At 52.0% G+C, this 17642-nt stretch overlaps 1 protein-coding gene across 3 annotated transcripts in view; it reads right to left on the bottom strand.

Moving 5' to 3' along the window:
* CHD3 (chromodomain helicase DNA binding protein 3) overlaps window positions 1-17642 on the bottom strand; it is a 195727-nt gene that overhangs the window by 68237 nt on the left and 109848 nt on the right. For all 3 annotated transcript variants that reach the window (XM_075346709.1, XM_075346710.1, XM_075346708.1), the window contains exons 18-20: window positions 7685-7858; window positions 7454-7595; window positions 7139-7270 (exon numbers count right to left, since the gene is read on the bottom strand). In XM_075346709.1, coding sequence (XP_075202824.1) covers window positions 7139-7270; window positions 7454-7595; window positions 7685-7858 — 448 coding nt within the window. The remainder of the gene's footprint in view (window positions 1-7138; window positions 7271-7453; window positions 7596-7684; window positions 7859-17642) is intronic.

The following is a 17642-nucleotide window of genomic DNA, read 5'->3' on the forward strand; positions in this document are numbered from 1 at the left end:
CCTCAACTCCCCTCTCCAGGCCCGTGGCAGAGCCAAGACGGTGCCACCAGTGCAACCTACCGGGACACTTCAAGGCCATGTGCCCTCAGCGTCCCAAGGCCCCGGCTCCGTCCCCGTCCCAAGGGCCGCCCAAGGTGTATTGTGTGGGTGGGGGTGGTGGTAGGTCCCTGGACAGCTTCCAACCTGTCACCGTCGGCCAGTCTGTGACCATAGGACTGCGAGACAGCGCCTCGGAGGTGACTCTGGTGCGGCCTGAGATGGTGTCCCCCCAAGACTTGATCCCTGGAAAAACCCTCGCTGTCTCCGGGATTGGAGGCATTGACCCGGCGCTGCCTGTTGCTGACATTTATGTGGACTGGGGCGCAGGGCGAGGGGTGAGGGAGGTGGGGGTAACTGATCGGATCCCTGCAAACGTGCTACTTGGGACAGATTTGGGGCAAATAACCTCCCAGTTTGGCCCCGCCCCAAAGGCTGAACCTTCAGCCAGTGCTGACGTGCCTCCGGACAATGTTAATGTGTTATCTATGAATGATGTAAGGGAGGAGGGAGTGAACTATGATATTTCTGCTTGCACAGACACCATAGACACACACACAGCTGCAGCTGTGACAGGGGAGGGGGTCAGAGAAAGGTGTGACAATGCCTCTACAAGTAATCAGCCTGTGAGCTGGGATCTGTTGCCCTCTGCAGGGATAAGCAGAGAGCAGGGTGCTGCAGGGGGAGGACCAGTGTGTGGGGTGGGGGCTACCACAGCAAATGTGGGGTCCCCAGAGATTTCACAGCGGGGTTCTGTTGCTGCAGAGGGGGAACAGGCAGGTGAGATTGGGGCCGGTCCAGGAGCGGAAGTGCTCCCAGGTAAGATCTCGGTGCATGGTTCCCCCACAACCGGGGTGTCAGGAAGCCAGGTAGGTCTGCCTGAACCGGCGACTTGGTCAGGAACGGAGGAGGAGCAGGCACGACCCACGGTCGCAGCGGCTGTGGCCGCTGTCACCCGCAGTGGGAGTGCTGGAAGCCAAGGGGCCTCCCGGAGGTCCGATAGCTCTTCCCCTTCTGACCAAGTGGCAGCCGAGTCAGGTGGAGGCCAGGACACAGGTCCCGGGGTACTGACTGAAGATGTGACAGTCTCGTCGATTCTGGCCACATCTAGTCAGGAGTTTCAGGCAGCGTTAGAAGCTGACGACAGCCTGAAAGCTCTAAAGGAGCAGGCGGCACAGCCTCCCTCGGACTCGGACCCGGAGCGAGTGGTCTGGGACCAAGGACGGCTGTACCGGGCCACGGTCCAGCAGGGTTCACCGGAGGCGTGGCCCAGGGACCGACAGTTGGTGGTACCCTATCCGTTCCGGACGGAGTTGTTGCGGATCGCACATGAGATTCCGATGGCCGGACACCTAGGGATCGCTAAGACCAAGGCCAGGTTAAACCAGCATTTCTACTGGCCAAAAATGGGGGCCGATGTGGCTGCCTACTGCCGTTCGTGTGAAACCTGTCAGAGAGTGGGGAAGGCGGGGCCACGCCCCAAAGCCCCACTGGTATCTCTGCCAATCATCGATGAGCCTTTCAGGAGGGTGGCTGTGGATCTGGTCGGCCCGCTGGCCATCCCCAGCAGCTCCGGGAAACGCTTCATACTGACGGTAGTGGACTATGCCACCCGGTACCCAGAAGCAGTGGCCTTGTCGTCCATTCGGGCTGACAAGGTGGCCACCGCATTGCTGGAGATTTTCTCCCGAGTGGGTTTTCCCCAGGAAATGCTCACTGACCGGGGGACCCAATTCATGTCCCAGCTGATGGAGGCCCTCTGTAAGCAAGTCCAGGTGCGACATCTGGTGGCCAGCCCGTACCATCCACAGACTAATGGCCTGTGCGAGCGGTTCAATGGCACCTTAAAGCAGATGCTTAAGATGTTGGTCGACTCCCATGGGCGTGACTGGGAGCGGTATCTCCCACACCTGTTATTTGCTTACCGGGAGGTTCCACAGGCCTCAACAGGATTCTCACCGTTTGAGCTCCTGTACGGGCGACGTGTGCGGGGCCCCCTGGCTCTGGTGAAAGAGGCTTGGGAAGGGGATTTGGCCACCCCTGGAGTGTCGGTTATCGAGTATGTCATGCGCTTCCGGGACAAAATGCAGGCCTTGACGCAACTGGTACACGACAATATGGCTCAAGCCCAGGCCGATCAGAAGCGTTGGTACGACCAGAACGCTTGTGAGAGGACCTACCAAGTGGGTCAAAAGGTGTGGGTACTGGTCCCCGTACCACAGGACAAGCTTCAGGCAGCCTGGGAAGGCCCATACCTCGTGTACCAGCAGCTCAACCCTGTGACGTACCTGGTCACCCTGGACCCTGCCCGTGGAAGGCGGAAGCCCTTCCATGTGAACATGATGAAGGCACATCATGAGCGGGAGGCATGTGCGCTCCCCGTGTGCAACCTGCCCGAGGAGGGAGAAGCGGAAACCCTCTTGGATATGCTAGCCCAGGTTAGGGCAGGCGGATCCATTGAGGATGTGGAGGTTGGCCACCAGCTCTTGGAGGACCAACGGTCCCAGCTGTGGGCCACCCTACACCCCTTCCGGGGGTTGTTTACCAACCAGCCCGGAAGGACTGACTTGGCTGTCCATCACGTGGACACTGGGGATCATCCCCCGATCCGGCGTTCAGCATATCGGGTCTCCCTGGAGGTGCAGCAACACATGCGCCAGGAGATTGACGAGATGCTGGAGCTGGGGGTGATCCAGGCATCCAACAGCGCTTGGGCCTCGCCTGTAGTCCTCGTCCCTAAGAAGGACCGAACCACTCGGTTCTGCGTGGACTACAGGGGGCTCAATGCTGTCACGGTCGCCGATGCGTACCCAATGCCACGCATCGATGACCTGCTCGATCAGTTGGCCGGGGCTCAGTACCTGACCATCATGGACCTGAGCCGGGGATATTGGCAGATCCCCCTGACTCGCAAGGCCAGGGAACGCTCTGCCTTTATTACCCCATTTGGACTGTACGAGTCCACGGTGATGCCATTCGGGATGAGGAATGCCCCTGCCACTTTCCAGCGGATGGTCAACACCCTGCTCAAGGGACTTGAAGGGTACGCGGCCGCGTACCTAGATGACATTGCCGTCTTCAGTCCCACCTGGGAGGACCACCTAGAGCATCTAGCACAGGTGCTCAGGCGGATCCACCGGGCAGGTTTGACCATCAAGCCGGGAAAGTGTCAGCTGGCCATGAGCGAGGTCCAGTACCTCGGTCACCGGGTAGGTGGGAGAACACTGAAGCCCGAGCCTGAGAAAGTGGAAGCCATCGCATCCTGGCCCACCCCCAGGACCAAGAAGCAGGTGATGTCCTTCTTGGGGACCGCTGGGTACTATAGGAGGTTTGTTCCATGCTATAGTAGCCTGGCAAAGCCCTTGACGGACCTCACCAAGAAGAAGCTGCCCTCTGCAGTCGATTGGACAATGGACTGCGAGACAGCCTTCCGGGCCCTAAAGGACGCCCTGTCCAGCCCGCCCGTGCTACAGGCAGCCGACTTCACGCGGCCGTTTGTAGTACAGACCGACGCCAGTGACTTCGGCCTCGGTGCGGTGCTCAGCCAGGTGGACTCTGCGAGCCAAGAGCACCCAGTCTTGTACCTGAGCAGGAAGCTGTTACCAAGGGAAGTTGCCTATTCCACGATGGAGAAGGAGTGCCTGGCCATAGTGTGGGCCCTGCAGCGTCTGCAACCCTATCTATACGGGCGCCACTTCATCGTGGAGACGGACCACAATCCCCTCAGCTGGTTGCACACCGTCTCTGGGACGAATGGGCGATTGTTGCGATGGAGCCTTGCGCTCCAGCAATACAACTTCACCATTCGCCACAAAAGGGGCCGTGACCACGGTAACGCAGACGGGCTGTCCCGACAAGGAGAGGTCGCGGACGGGCGCACGGGGGAACACCGGAGTGTGCTGCCCCCTAGCGCCCTCAAAAGGGGGGAGGTGTGAGGTAAATCCGGAGATGACGATAAATCATGACATTCAAGTCATGTCAGGAAGCCCTCTCCTGGTGTCACTACCCCCTTCCCTTCACACAACTGGTTTAGCAACAAATCCATGGCCATGTCCTGTGATATGGAAATTAGGTGGCTTTAGGACAATGGACACAGGATGACTCCCTGCCGTCACCCTGTAGTAGGAGCTGCTAGCTAGTTAGCAAGGCTATGGAAATAGCCAGACAGAACGACTCCAGTAAAAAATGGTTCATATCTCGCAAGCCATATTTCCGATAAATATGGCAACCATAAAAATGGTGTCTCCGCATGTGGACGATGCCGGCACCCCCTTTTTATGGGAACAGGACATTGGGAAATGCCCCAGGCGTGATATCAGCCAATGGGGAACTGGCAGACAGGTCATGAGTCCCCTCGTTCTGTAGCTAAATTCATAACTGTCACAATGAGAGCATTGGCGTCCGTCTACGACGCTCCCAGGCACAGTTATAGCCAAAATCCCCTTTGCTGGATAATTCTGATCCATGCAGGGGGAGTGGCAGTGCTTCCCTGTGAGGTCACTAAGGTAGGAGGGGACCTGGATCTGCCCAGGTTGATAACCCTACTTCGGCCATTTTCCAGTGTTCTTCTGCTCGGGGGCCTGGTTGGGAAAGACCTGTGAGAGGGTTCCTGGAAACCTGGTCTACAGCGCCCCCCTGTGGCCAGACGCACAAGGTAACTGATTGAACTGTGTATGCCTGTTTGTAAACCATGCTTTATCTGTAACTGTACTCTGACATAACTGTATATTCTGTAGATTCCCTATTGTATATATTGTAGTTTCTAGTGTGCTTTAGGCGATTAAATTATATAATTAATCTTGGGCTGTTCTGTTATCTCGATCTTGAATCCCACGTCTGTGTGTTCGGCTAATAGTTACCGTAAATCGGTTGGTGGCAGCGAGTTGTGCCAAGGATTATTGTGGGGAGGCCAGTGAGATTCGGGGAGAGTTTATATATTCCGCCCGCGGAGGTCGGGGGAATATATACCCTACTCTCACCGGGGACCCTTCAATAATCGGCATAAGTAGTATAGCGGCCTCCTTTCTTATTGTCGGGCAATTCCATAATTGGCCTGACTATAAGAGGGGCGCTAGAGAGCGCGTCACGTGCTCTGTCTGTCGGTCGGGAGGTATAAAGGAGGGTTGACTCCTGCTTGTTACCCCCCGATCGTGACGTACTGGTAGCCAGCGCGGGGGATTTTCGAGTGACCCCCCCGGTGGTTTGTGACAGTGGTCTACAGGGCTAACATCCAACATGGCCCCTAGACCAGGGTCCTGCAAATCGATTCGTTCAGCTTTACTTGCTTTGGTTGACCCTATGTACAGGGTTATCAGAGGGGTGATCTGGTGCTGGAGCTCAGCCCTAATTTAAAGAAGTTTCTAGAGGAAATCGGGGATCAACACCGCGCTTATCACCATTCAATCCAAAGGATAATTTTCCAAGTCATTTATTAGGAAGCATGAACAAGTCTACGCATTTCAGGGGTCTCTGCCCCCTTCCTCAGGACAATGTAACAATGACACAGAAGATTATCTAATTTAAAGGGAACCTTCTCTAGTCACCAAACTGCCCCCTACAGCGTCCTAGGGCGATAAACTCTGTCATTTTTTGTAAAGCAGTTCTTTTGGGTATAGAAAATCTAAAACCTCAAGCAAAGTGGATGCGACTTCATAAAAACTTGTATTCTGTGCGCACTAAATTACGCTCTTGGAGTGTACGTATTTTGGGTTGCATTTTCTGTAACCAAAAATGAAAAGCAGAAAAGTTCCATCCATTGTGCTCCAAAAGCGCTCCATATCCTTCCCCACTTCATCCCCACCCCCCATAATACTCTATAATCTGAGCACATTCCCCAAGAGGTGTGCGGTGTGTTACGTAAATTGGCCGGAGGATACAACATTTTCTGAAAGAAAGTCGCAAAAGACACTGGATGTCATCTCTCCCCGAAAATGCTGTAAGCCCTAGTAGTATTCTGGGGGCTTTTTTGAGCAGGCTTAAAATATAAGACCAACTCCGAAAATAAGCCCCAGTTGCGGTTCCATAAGAAAGTGTCCAAACAGCTAATAAGGTTAAATAATACAGCAGGACTCTTCATCAATCTAAGAAAACATCCCCAAAAGAAAGCAGAAACTCCCTATAAAGTAGACACCCCCAAAAGAAAGCAGACCCTCCAAAAAAAAAGAAAGCAGACACCTCCAAAAGAAAGCAGAACCCCCCCCCAACAGAAAGCAGAAACCCCCAACAAAAAGCAGACACCTCCAAAAGAAAGCAGACCCTCCAAAAAAAAAGAAAGCAGACACCTCCAAAAGAAAGCAGAACCCCCCCCAACAGAAAGCAGAAACCCCCAACAAAAAGCAGACACCTCCAACAGAAAGCAGAAACTCCCTATAGAAAGTAGACACCCCCAAAAGAAAGCAGACCCTCCAAAAAAAAAAGAAAGCAGACGCCTCCAAAAGAAAGCAGAACCCCCCCCAACAGAAAGCAGAAACCTCCAAAAGAAAGCAGAATCCCCCAACAGAAAGCAGAAACCTCCAAAAGAAAGCAGAATCCCCGAACAGAAAGCAGAAACCTCCAAAAGAAAGCAAAAGAAAGCAAGACACCCCCAAAAGAAAGCAGACCGCCCCAAAAGAAAGCAGACACCCCCATAAGAAAGCAAAAGAAAGCATACAGCCCCACCAGAAAGCAGAACCCTCCCCCAAAGGAAAGCAGACATCTCCCCCAAAAATAAAAAAAAATTTCACTCATCCACGCTGGTGGATGGACTCTCACACAGAGATCTGTGTCGCTGTCAGGTCACTCGCTGCTCCAGCTGCTTGCACTGCAGCTCTCACAGATCGGATACCGTTATCACTCCTAGCAAAGTGATACTGCTTCCAGTCAGCAGGGGCAGCCAACCACTGTAGAAAGCAGGGGACCTGACAGCGACGCAGATTGGTATGTGAGAGCCCATTCGCTTGCCAATATTCGCTTGAAAATATAAGACGTCGCCTGAAAATAAGCCCTAGTCCATCTTTTGGAGCAAACAATAATATAAGACCCTGTCTTATTTTCGGGGGAAACCCAGTAGAGCTAACAGTATCGCCTCAGAGGAGAGTGTAGATCACCGTATGGGGGACTAGACCTGGGAGAAGATGAGCACGCGGTGTCCTTGATCGTGCAGCTTCCGGAGCATCTTCTGCAAGAGGAGCAGTTTGCCCGAGGACTTGATGAGCGCTCCTCCCTCGTAGGCACCGGTCGGAAGTTTGGGCGACTCCTGGACAGAAGAAAAATGGATTACTACAAGCATCACATACAGATCATACATTTACACATGGGCTCCACCATGCCGATTGTGGAGGGACAAACATGGCGGCAATGTGGCAGTGAAGTTTGGAAATGATGGTGCACAAGGAAAAATCTAAACTTTTGTGATACTTTCTTGATCGCTGTGTCTCACCATTGCGGCCACGGGGAAGAGGTACGGATGGTTGCAGCATTTCTTTAGGTCCATCATGATGTTCAGTAACGACACTTGGTTCCCTCCTCCGCGCGAGTTCAGAGCCTCGAAGTTACGGGTCAGAATAAACTTGTAATATTTCCTGTAAGACACGGAACGGATAATGTTCGGAGGAGGCGGTATTAAGCACACGAGATGCGATGTCCGTCCGTGTGTCCTGTCACGCCTTACTTCTGCATGGGGCTGAGCTCCACCCGGACGATCAGCTCCGTCTTGGCCGGCATGTTTTTGAACACGTCGGCTTTCAGTCGGCGCAGCATGTGGGGACCCAGGAGATCGTGTAACTTCTTGATTTGATCTTCTTTGGAAATATCTGCAAATTCTTCTAAGAATCCTTCCAGATTACTGCGAGTATAAGAGAAATGAAGTTATAGAGAGGCAGAAACACAAAGCTAAAATAACCTCCCCTTACCCACAAACAAAAAAAAAATATATCTATCTATCTATCCATAGAGATATATATTATATATTTTATATATATATATATATATATATATATATATATATAGATATATATACACACATACAGCGCCTTGTGAAAGTATTCACCCCCCCTTGAATTTTTCAGCCTTTTCCCACATTTCAGGCTTCAAACATAAAAAAAGAGAATTTTGTTACTTACCGTAAATTCTTTTTCTTATAGTTCCGACATGGGAGACCCAGACCATGGGTGTTTAGCTTCTGCCTCTAGAGGACACACAAGGTACTACACTTAAAAGTGTAGCTCCTCCCTCTGAGCTTATACACCCCCTGGTGAGCAGACCCAGCCAGTTTAGTGCAAAAGCTGAAGGAGAATAGCCACCCACAAGTAGAACAGAGCAATAGCCGGAACAACCAGAAACTCTGTCCACGACAACAGCCGGTGAAAACACGCGGAACAAGAAAAATGCCAACAGGCAACAGGGAGGGAGCTGGGTCTCCCAATACGGAACTATAAGAAAAAGAATTTACGGTAAGTAACAAAATTCTCTTTTTCTTTATCGTTCCTATGGGAGACCCAGACAATGGGACGTTCCAAAGCTGTCCCTGGGTGGGAATAAACAGAAAAAACTAAGAAGTAGGCGGAGCCTAACTTCACAAGTGGGCGACAGCCGCCTGAAGGATGCGTCTGCCCAAGCTCGCATCTGCCGAAGCATGAGCATGCACTTGGTAGTGCTTCGAAAAGGTATGTGGGCTAGTCCAAGTGGCAGCCTGACAGACTTGTTGAGCCGTAGCCTGGTGCCTGAAAGCCCAAGAGTCACCAACAGCTCTGGTCGAATGTGCCTTGATCCCCGGCGGGGGAGGCACCTGAGAACTCTGGTAGGCGTCCGAAATGGTCGATCTGATCCAACGGGCTAAGGTCGGCTTAGAAGCAGAGAGACCCTTGCGCCGACCTGTGGTTAGCACAAAAAGAGAAGTGCACCGCCTAATAGAAGCGGTGCGAGACACATAGATCCGGAGCGCCCGCACCAGATCCAGAGTATGCAGCGCTTTTTCAAAGCGATGAACAGGAGCCGGACAAAAGGAAGGTAAGGTAATGTCCTGGTTAAGGTGGAAAGGGGAGACCACCTTAGGAAGAAAATCCGGAGTCGGACGGAGAACCACCTTGTCTTGATGAAACACTAAAAAAGGTGACTCCAAAGAGAGCACGGCAAAATCAGAGACTCTCCTGAGGGAAGTTATGGCCACCAGAAAAGCCACTTTCTGAGAAAGACGATGCAAAGAGACCTCCCTAAGAGGCTCAACGGGGGGTTTCTGCAAAACCGTGAGAACCAAATTAAGGTCCCAGGGATCCAAGGGCCGCTGGTAAGGCGGAATGATGTGAGACGCGCCCTGCATGAAGGTGCGGACCTGAGCCAGCCGGGCGAGACGCCGCTGGAACAGCACTGATAGAGCTGAGACTTGTCCCTTGAGAGAGTTGAGGGACAGTCCTAGCTGCAGACCGGACTGTAGAAAAGACAGAAGGGTTGGCAAGGAGAATGGCCAAGGAGGATGGTCAGTAGAGAGACACCATGACAGGAACATTTTTCCAAGTCCTGTGATAGATCTTAGCGGAGGAAGACTTACGGGCCCGAGTCATAGTGGAGATGACTTCAGGAGGAATACCAGAAGCCGTCAAGAGCCAGGACTCAAGAGCCACGCCGTCAATTTGAGAGCCGCAGAATTCAGGCGGAAGAACGGACCTTGTGAGAGTAGGTCTGGACGGTCCGGGAGATGCCACGGCATCTCTACGGACAGACGGAGCAGGTCTGGATACCAAGCTCGCCTGGGCCAGTCCGGTGCAATGAGGATGACTCAACAGCCCTCCATTCTGATCTTGCGCAGGACTCTGGGCAAGAGAGCTAGAGGGGGAAACACGTAGGACAGACGAAACTGGGACCAGTCCTGAACCAGTGCGTCCGCGGCGAATGCCTGAGGGTCGTGGGAGCGAGCCACGTAAACGGGAACCTTGTTGTTGTGACGGGATGCCATTAGGTCCACGTCCGGGGTGCCCCATTTGCGGCAGATTGACTGGAACACTGCCGGGTGCAGGGACCACTCGCCACCATCCACGGTTTGACGGCTGAAATAATCTGCCTCCCAGTTTTCCACGCCTGGGATGTGGACTGCGGATATGGTGGACTTGGAGTCCTCCGCCCATTGAAGGATGCGTTGTACCTCCAACATTGCTAGGCGGCTGCGTGTCCCGCCTTGGTGATTGATGTAGGCAACCGCTGTCGCGTTGTCTGACTGGACTCGAATGTGCCTGCCCGCCAACAGGTCGTGAAAAGCTAGGAGAGCTAGAAGCACGGCTCTGGTTTCCAGCACATTGATTGGAAGGGCTGACTCGGACGGAGTCCAAGTGCCCTGCGCTCTGTGGTGGAGATATACCGCTCCCCAGCCGGATAGACTGGCATCCGTGGTGAGAATCACCCAGGACGGGGCCAGGAAGGAGCGTCCCTGGGACAGGGAGAGAGGCCGAAGCCACCACTGAAGAGAGCTCCTGGTTTGTGGCGACAGAGCCACTAACCTGTGTAAGGAGGAAGGTCACTTGTCTCAACAGCGGAGAACGTCCAGCTGCAGGGGACGCAGATGGAACTGGGCAAAGGGAACAGCCTCCATTGACGCCACCATTTGACCCAGCACCTGCATCAGACGCCTGAGGGTATAACGGCGGGGCCTCAGCAGAGAGCGCATCGCCAGTTGGAGGGACTGCTGTTTGACTAAGGGCAACTTCACAAGTGCCGGCAAAGTCTCGAACTGCATCCCTAGGTACGTGAGACTCTGGGTCGGAGTCAGAGTGGATTTGGGCAGATTGACCAGCCACCCGAATTGGGCTAGAGTGGCGAGAGTGAGCGAGACACTCCGCTGACAGTCTGCGCTGGATGAAGCCTTGACTAGAAGGTCGTCCAGGTAAGGAATCACTGCCAACCCCTGTAGGTGCAGAACCGCAATCACTGCTGCCATGACCTTGGTGAATACCCGAGGGGCTGTGGCCAACCCGAAGGGGAGAGCCACAAATTGGAAATGATCTTCTCCGATTGCAAAACGTAGCCAACGCTGGTGTGACACTGCAATTGGCACATGCAGATAGGCATCTCTGATGTCGATGGACGCCAGGAAATCCCCTTCGGTCATTGAGGCAATGACTGATCTCAGAAACTCCATGCGAAAGTGCCGCACCTGAACATGCTTGTTGAGAAGCTTGAGATCCAGGATGGGCCGGAAGGTACCGTCCTTTTTGGGAACTAGGAAGAGATTTGAGTAGAAACCTCTGAACCGTTCCCGAGCGGGAACTGGTACAATTACTCCATTGGCCTGCAAGGCTGCCACGGCCTGTGAGAAGGCGGCGGCCTTGGAGCAGGGAGGAGTTGAGAGAAAAAATCTGTTTGGCGGACTGGAAGAGAATTCTATCCTGTAGCCGTGGGAGATGATATCTCTCACCCACTGATCGGAGACGTGTTGAAACCAAGCGTCGCCAAAGTGGGAGAGCCTGCCACTGACTAAGGACGTTGTTGGAGCGGGCAGATAGTCACGAGGAGGCTGCCTTAGTGGCAGCAGCTCCTGCGGTCTTCTGTGGACGCGCTTTTGGGCGCCAGTTGGATTTCTGGTCCTTGGCTGAGTTAGCGGACGAGGCCGAGGGCTTAGAGGACGACCAGTTGGAGGAACGAAAGGAGCGAAACCTCGACTGATTCCTACCCTGGGCAGGTTTCCTGGCTTTGGTTTGTAGCATGGAAGTACTCTTCCCGCCAGTTGCTTCCTTAATAATATCATCCAGCTGTTCTCCGAACAGCCGGGACCCAGCAAAAGGGAGCCCAGCAAGGTACTTCTTTAAAGAAGCATCTGCCTTCCACTCTCGAAGCCACAAGATTCTGCGGATAGCGAGGGAATTAGCCGAAGCCACCGCAGTGCGGTGAGAAGCCTCCAGCATGGCTGACATGGCATAGGATGAAAAGGCCGAAGCTTGGGAAGTTAAGGCATCCAATTCGGGCATAGATTCCCTGGTGAGGGAATGCATCTCCTCTAGAGAAGCAGAGATGGCTTTGAGAGCCCACACTGCTGCAAAAGTCGGAGAAAACGCGGCCCCCGCCGCTTCATACACGGATTTGGCCAGAAGGTCAATCTGGCGGTCAGTGGAATCCTTAAGGGAAGTGCCATCAGCCACCGACACAACGGTCCGGGCTGCGAGCCTAGACACCGGAGGGTCTACCTTTGGGGAGTGAGCCCACTCCTTGACCACCTCAGGTGGAAAGGGAAAACGGTCATCAGAACCACGCTTTGGGAAGCGTTTGTCAGGACAGGCCCTGGGTTTGGTCACAGCGGTCTGAAAACTGGAGTGGTTAAAGAACACACTCTTTGCTTTCTTAGGCAAGGTAAACTGATGCTTTTCTGCCAGAGAGGGTTGCTCCTCTGATACTGGCGGAATGAGATCCAGTACAGAATTAACCCCTTCAGCCCCGGGGCACCTTCTTCCGAGAGCCGTAACTTTTTTATTTTTCCGTCAATCTTGCCATATGAGGGCTTGTTTTTTGCGGGACAAGTTGTACTTTTAAATGAAACCATAAGTTTTACCATATGGTGTACTGGAAAGCAGCAAAAAAATTCCAAGTGTGGAAAAATTGCAAAAAAAGTGTAATGGCACAATAGTTTTTGGGATGTTTTATTCACGGTGTTCACTATATGGTAAAACTGATGTGTGGGTGTGATGCCTGAGGTCGGTGCGAGTTTGTAGACACCAAACATGTATAGGTTTACTTGTATCTAAGGGGTTAAAAAAATTCACAAGTTTGTCCAATAAAAGTGGCGCACGTTTTGCGCCATTTTCCAAAACACGTAGTGTTCTTATTTTTTGGGATCTATGGCTCAGTGACGGCTTATTTTTTGCGTCTCGAGCTGATGTTTCTAATGGTAGCATTTTTGCGCAGATGCTACGTTTTGATCGCCTGTTATTGCATTTTGCATAAAACTTGCGGCGACCAAAAAACGTAATTTTGGCGTTTGGAATTTTTTTGCCACTACGCCGTTTACCAATCAGATTAATTGATTTTATATTTTGATAGATCGGGCATTTCTGAACGCGGCGATACCAAATGTGTATATTTATTTATTTTTTAACCCTTTAATTTTCAATGGGGGAAAAGGGGGGTGATTTGAACTTTTAGGGTTTTTGTTTTTTTTTAATTTTTTAAAACTTTTTTTTTACTTTTTTTATTTTATTTTACTAGTCCCCCTAGGGGGCTATAGCGATCAGCAATCCGATTGCTGATCGCTATCTGCTGATCACAGCTATACCGCTGTAAACAGCAGAAATAGTCACTTTCTTTCTTCCTCTGCTCCGTGCCGAGGAAGAATGAAAGTGAAACTTCATAGCAGCAGGCGTCATCACATGACCCTGTGCTACGATTGGCAACCACCGAACGTCACGTGATCATTCACGTGACGTCCGGAGGGGGCGGCGGTAAGTAAAAAACATGGCCGCGTGCATATAGATCTCGCTGCCAGACTTTGGCAGCGAGATCTAAGGGGTTAATGTTCCGGGTGGAATGCGATTCCACTCGGAACATGTAGGCACACATGTCAGCTGTTGAAAACAGCTGATATGTGTGCCGATCCACGCCGCCTGCCCGCGGCAGGGGGCAGGGCTTACCGGGACACGATCCATGACGGAAAGATCCGTCCATGGTCGTGAAGGGGTTAATAGAAGCAATCAAGTCAGTAAGATCTGAGTCACTTTCGGACAGATCAATGGGGTACATGGAGTTAGCCTCCGAGCCCCCTGTAAAGGCATCCTCCTCATCCTGCGAGTCAGCTCTGGAATCAGAGCCACGGGACGAGGAAGGAGAGGGAGCCCTGCGTCTCTTCTTAGGAGGACGGGGTCTGGGCCCTGATGATGAATCCTCTGTGAGCTCCGGTCCTGAGAGAGCCCTAGCAGCAGAGGCACCCTGTGAAGGGGGCTGATGCATATTCATCAGAGTCCTGGACAGAAGTCCCATGGACTCAGCAAAGGACTGGGATATGGACCTAGAAAAGGATTCTACCCAAGCCGGGGGTTCAGCCACAGGAGCAGGAGCAGCCTGAGAGACCACTGGGGGTGAGACTCCAGGCTGTGGCACCGCCAAGTTAGAGCAGGCATCACAGTGTGGATAGGTGCTCGGTTCAGGCAGCAGGAGCTTACATGCAGCGCATACAGCATAAAGCTTTGGGGCCTTGCTCCTCGTGTGAGACATGCTGCTGGAGTTGGGGCTCTGCCAGAGAATGACCCCCAAAGAGTATATACAGAGGTCCACAACCGGAGACCGGTTGTGGCTTACCAGACCACTGGAGCGGTGTTGTGTGCCCTCCAGATCCCGAAGCCCGGACCCCTAAGCACAGCACCTCAGCAGGGATGCTGCAGACCAGCGCTGCAATGACTGATCGCAGAGAGAACGCTGAAAAAATGGCCGCCGGAGCGAAGAGAGGGGGCGGGACTTGCTTGAGGAGCGGGATCTGGAGGGCCATTGAGACCTACAGGGGAGGGGACACACACTGCAGTGGGGAGTGTCCCTCCCCTGTACAGAACGGCCGCCGGGAGGAGCCGAGCCTGTCCCCGAGCCGGGGACTAAATTTGAGCAGCGCGGCCGACGCGCAGGCACCATCGGCGCGGTTCTCAGGCGACAGCTAGAGAACCCGCCGGAAATGTCAGTAAACATAATAAGCACACTCTCCCCCAACAATAAAGTACAGGGACCCCAAAATATAAACGTCTCAGGTACTTAGCTTCTGAGACGCAGGGCCAGGTCCCTGGGGATGAGCGCTCCATTCCAGCAGGGTCCTGAAGGGCTGCGGATGGAGACCGGTCTCCTGCCAAGCATGGAGACCGTGCTGGCTCCCACTTCAAGCCAGAGCCCAGGAGGGATGGTGAAGGAGCGCGGCATGTAAGGCTCCAGCCTAAGAATCAACCTTACAACACCGCCGACACAGTGGGGTGAGAAGGGACATGCCGGGGGTCCAGACGTGGACCCCATTCTTCAATCTCGTTCCAAAAGGAAAAAATCATATGAGAATGCATGTGTGGATGTATGCCTCCTGAACACAAAGCAATAAACTAGCTGTCTGGGTCTGCTCACCAGGGGGTGTATAGGCTCAGAGGGAGGAGCTACACTTTTAAGTGTAGTACTTTGTGTGTCCTCCAGAGGTAGAAGCTAAACACCCATGGTCTGGGTCTCCCATAGGAACGATAAAGAAATAAAAATGTTAATGTTCTGGAGAAGAATCAACAACAAGTGGACACAATTGTGAAGATGAACGATATTTATTGCTTATTTTAAACTTTTTTAAAAAAGAATAAACAGAAAATCGGGGCGTGCAATATTATTCATCCCCTGTAAGTGAATCCTTTGCAGCGCCCCCTTTTGCTGTGATTACAGCTGCAGTCTCTTGGGGTATGTGTCTATCAGTTTTGCACATGGAGAGGCTGAAATTCTCGCCCATTCTTTGTAAATAGCTGGAGCTGAGTGAGGTTGGATGGAGGCGTTTGTGAACAGCAGTTTTCAGCTCTTTCCACAGATTCTCGATTGGGTTCAGGTCTGGCTGTGACTTGGCCATTCTAACACCTGGATACGGTTATTTGTGATCTATTCCATTGTAGATTTTGCTTTATGTTTGGGATCATTGTCTTGTTGGAAGACAAATCTTTGTCCCAGTCTCAGGTCTTTTGCAGACTCCAACAGGTTTTCTTCAAGAATGGTCCTGTATTTGGCTCCATCCATCTTCCCATCAATTTTATCCATCTTCCCTGTCCCTGCTGAAGAAAAGCAGGCCCAAACCATGATACTGCCACCACCATGTTTGACAGTGGGGATGGTGTGTTCAGGGTGAAGAGCTGTGTTGCTTTACACCAAAACATATTGTTTAGCATTGTGCCCAAATAGTGTGATTTTGGTTTCCTCTGAGCAGAGCCCCTTCTTCCACATGTTTGGTGTCTCCAGGCGGCTTGTGGCAAACTTTAAACAACACTTTTTATGGATATCTTTGAGAAATGGCTTCTTCTTGCCACTCTTCCATAAAGGCCAGATTTGTGCAGTGTAGACTGATTGTTGTGCTATGGACAGACTCTCCCACCTCAGCTGTAGATCTCTGCAGATCATCCAGAGGGATCATGGGCCTCTTGGCTGCGTCTCTGATCAGTCTTCTTCTTGTGTGAGATGATAGTTTGGATGGACGGCCGGGTCTTGGTAGATTTGCAGTGGTATGATGCTCCTTCCATTTCTATATGATCGCTTGCACAGTGCTCCTTGGGATGTTTAACATTGTGGAAATCTTTTTGTAACCAAATCCAGCTTTAAACTTCTCCACAACAGTATCCTGGACCTGCCTGTTGTGTTCCTTGGTCTTCATGATGCTCTCTGCGCTTTACACAGACCCCTGAGACTATCACAGAGCAAGGGCATTTATACGGAGACTTGATTACACACAGGGGCTTATATTTATCATCATCAGTCATTTAGGACAACATTGCATCATTCAGAGACCCTCAATCACCTTCTGGAGGGACTTTGCTGCACTGAAAGTAAAGGGGGTGAATAATATTGCACGCCCCAATTTTCAGTTATTTATTTTTTTTAAAAAAAGAACGGAATTTTGTTTACTTACCGTAAATTCCTTTTCTTCTAGCTCTAATTGGGAGACCCAGACAATTGGGAGACCCAGACAATTGGGTGTATAGGCTATGCCTCCGGAGGCAGCACAAAGTATTACACTCAAAAGTGTTAAGCCCCTCCCCTTCTGCCTATACACCCCCCGTGCTCCCACGGGATCCTCAGTTTTGGTGCAAAAGCAAGAAGGAGGAAAAATAATTATAAACTGGTTTAAAGTAACTTCAATCCGAAGGAACATCGGAGAACTGAAACCATTCAACATGAACAACATGTGTACACAAAAAAACAGGGGCGGGTGCTGGGTCTCCCAATTAGAGCTAGAAGAAAAGGAATTTACGGTAAGTAAACAAAATTCCGTTCTTCTTTTTCGCTCTATTGGGAGACCCAGACAATTGGGACGTCCAAAAGCAGTCCCTGGGTGGGTAAAATAATACCTCGTAAAAGAGCCGTAAAACGGCCCTTTCCTACAGGTGGGCAACCGCCGCCTGAAGGACTCGTCTACCTAGGCTGGCATCCGCCGCAGCATAGGTATGCACCTGATAGTGTTTCGTGAAGGTGTGCAGGCTCGACCAGGTAGCCGCCTGACACACCTGCTGAGCCGTAGCCTGGTGCCTCAAAGCCCAGGACGCGCCCACGGCTCTGGTAGAATGGGCCTTCAGCCCTGAGGGAACCGGAAGCCCAGCCGAACGGTAAGCTTCGATAATTGGCTCCTTGATCCACCGAGCCAGGGTTGATTTGGAAGCCTGTGACCCTTTACGCTGGCCAGCGACAAGGACAAAGAGTGCATCCGAGCGGCGCAGGGGCGCCGTACGAGAAATGTAGTATCTGAGTGCTCTCACCAGATCTAACAAGTGCAAATCCTTTTCACATTGGTGAACTGGATGAGGATAAAAAGAAGGTAAGGAGATATCCTGATTGAGATGAAAGGGGGATACAACCTTAGGGAGAAATTCCGGAACCGGACGTAGAACCACCTTGTCCTGGTGAAACACCAGAAAAGGGGCTTTGCATGACAGCGCTGCTAGCTCAGACAC

The sequence above is a fragment of the Anomaloglossus baeobatrachus genome, chromosome 4, assembly GCF_048569485.1.
Source record: "Anomaloglossus baeobatrachus isolate aAnoBae1 chromosome 4, aAnoBae1.hap1, whole genome shotgun sequence".
Classification (NCBI taxonomy): Eukaryota; Metazoa; Chordata; class Amphibia; order Anura; family Aromobatidae; genus Anomaloglossus; species Anomaloglossus baeobatrachus.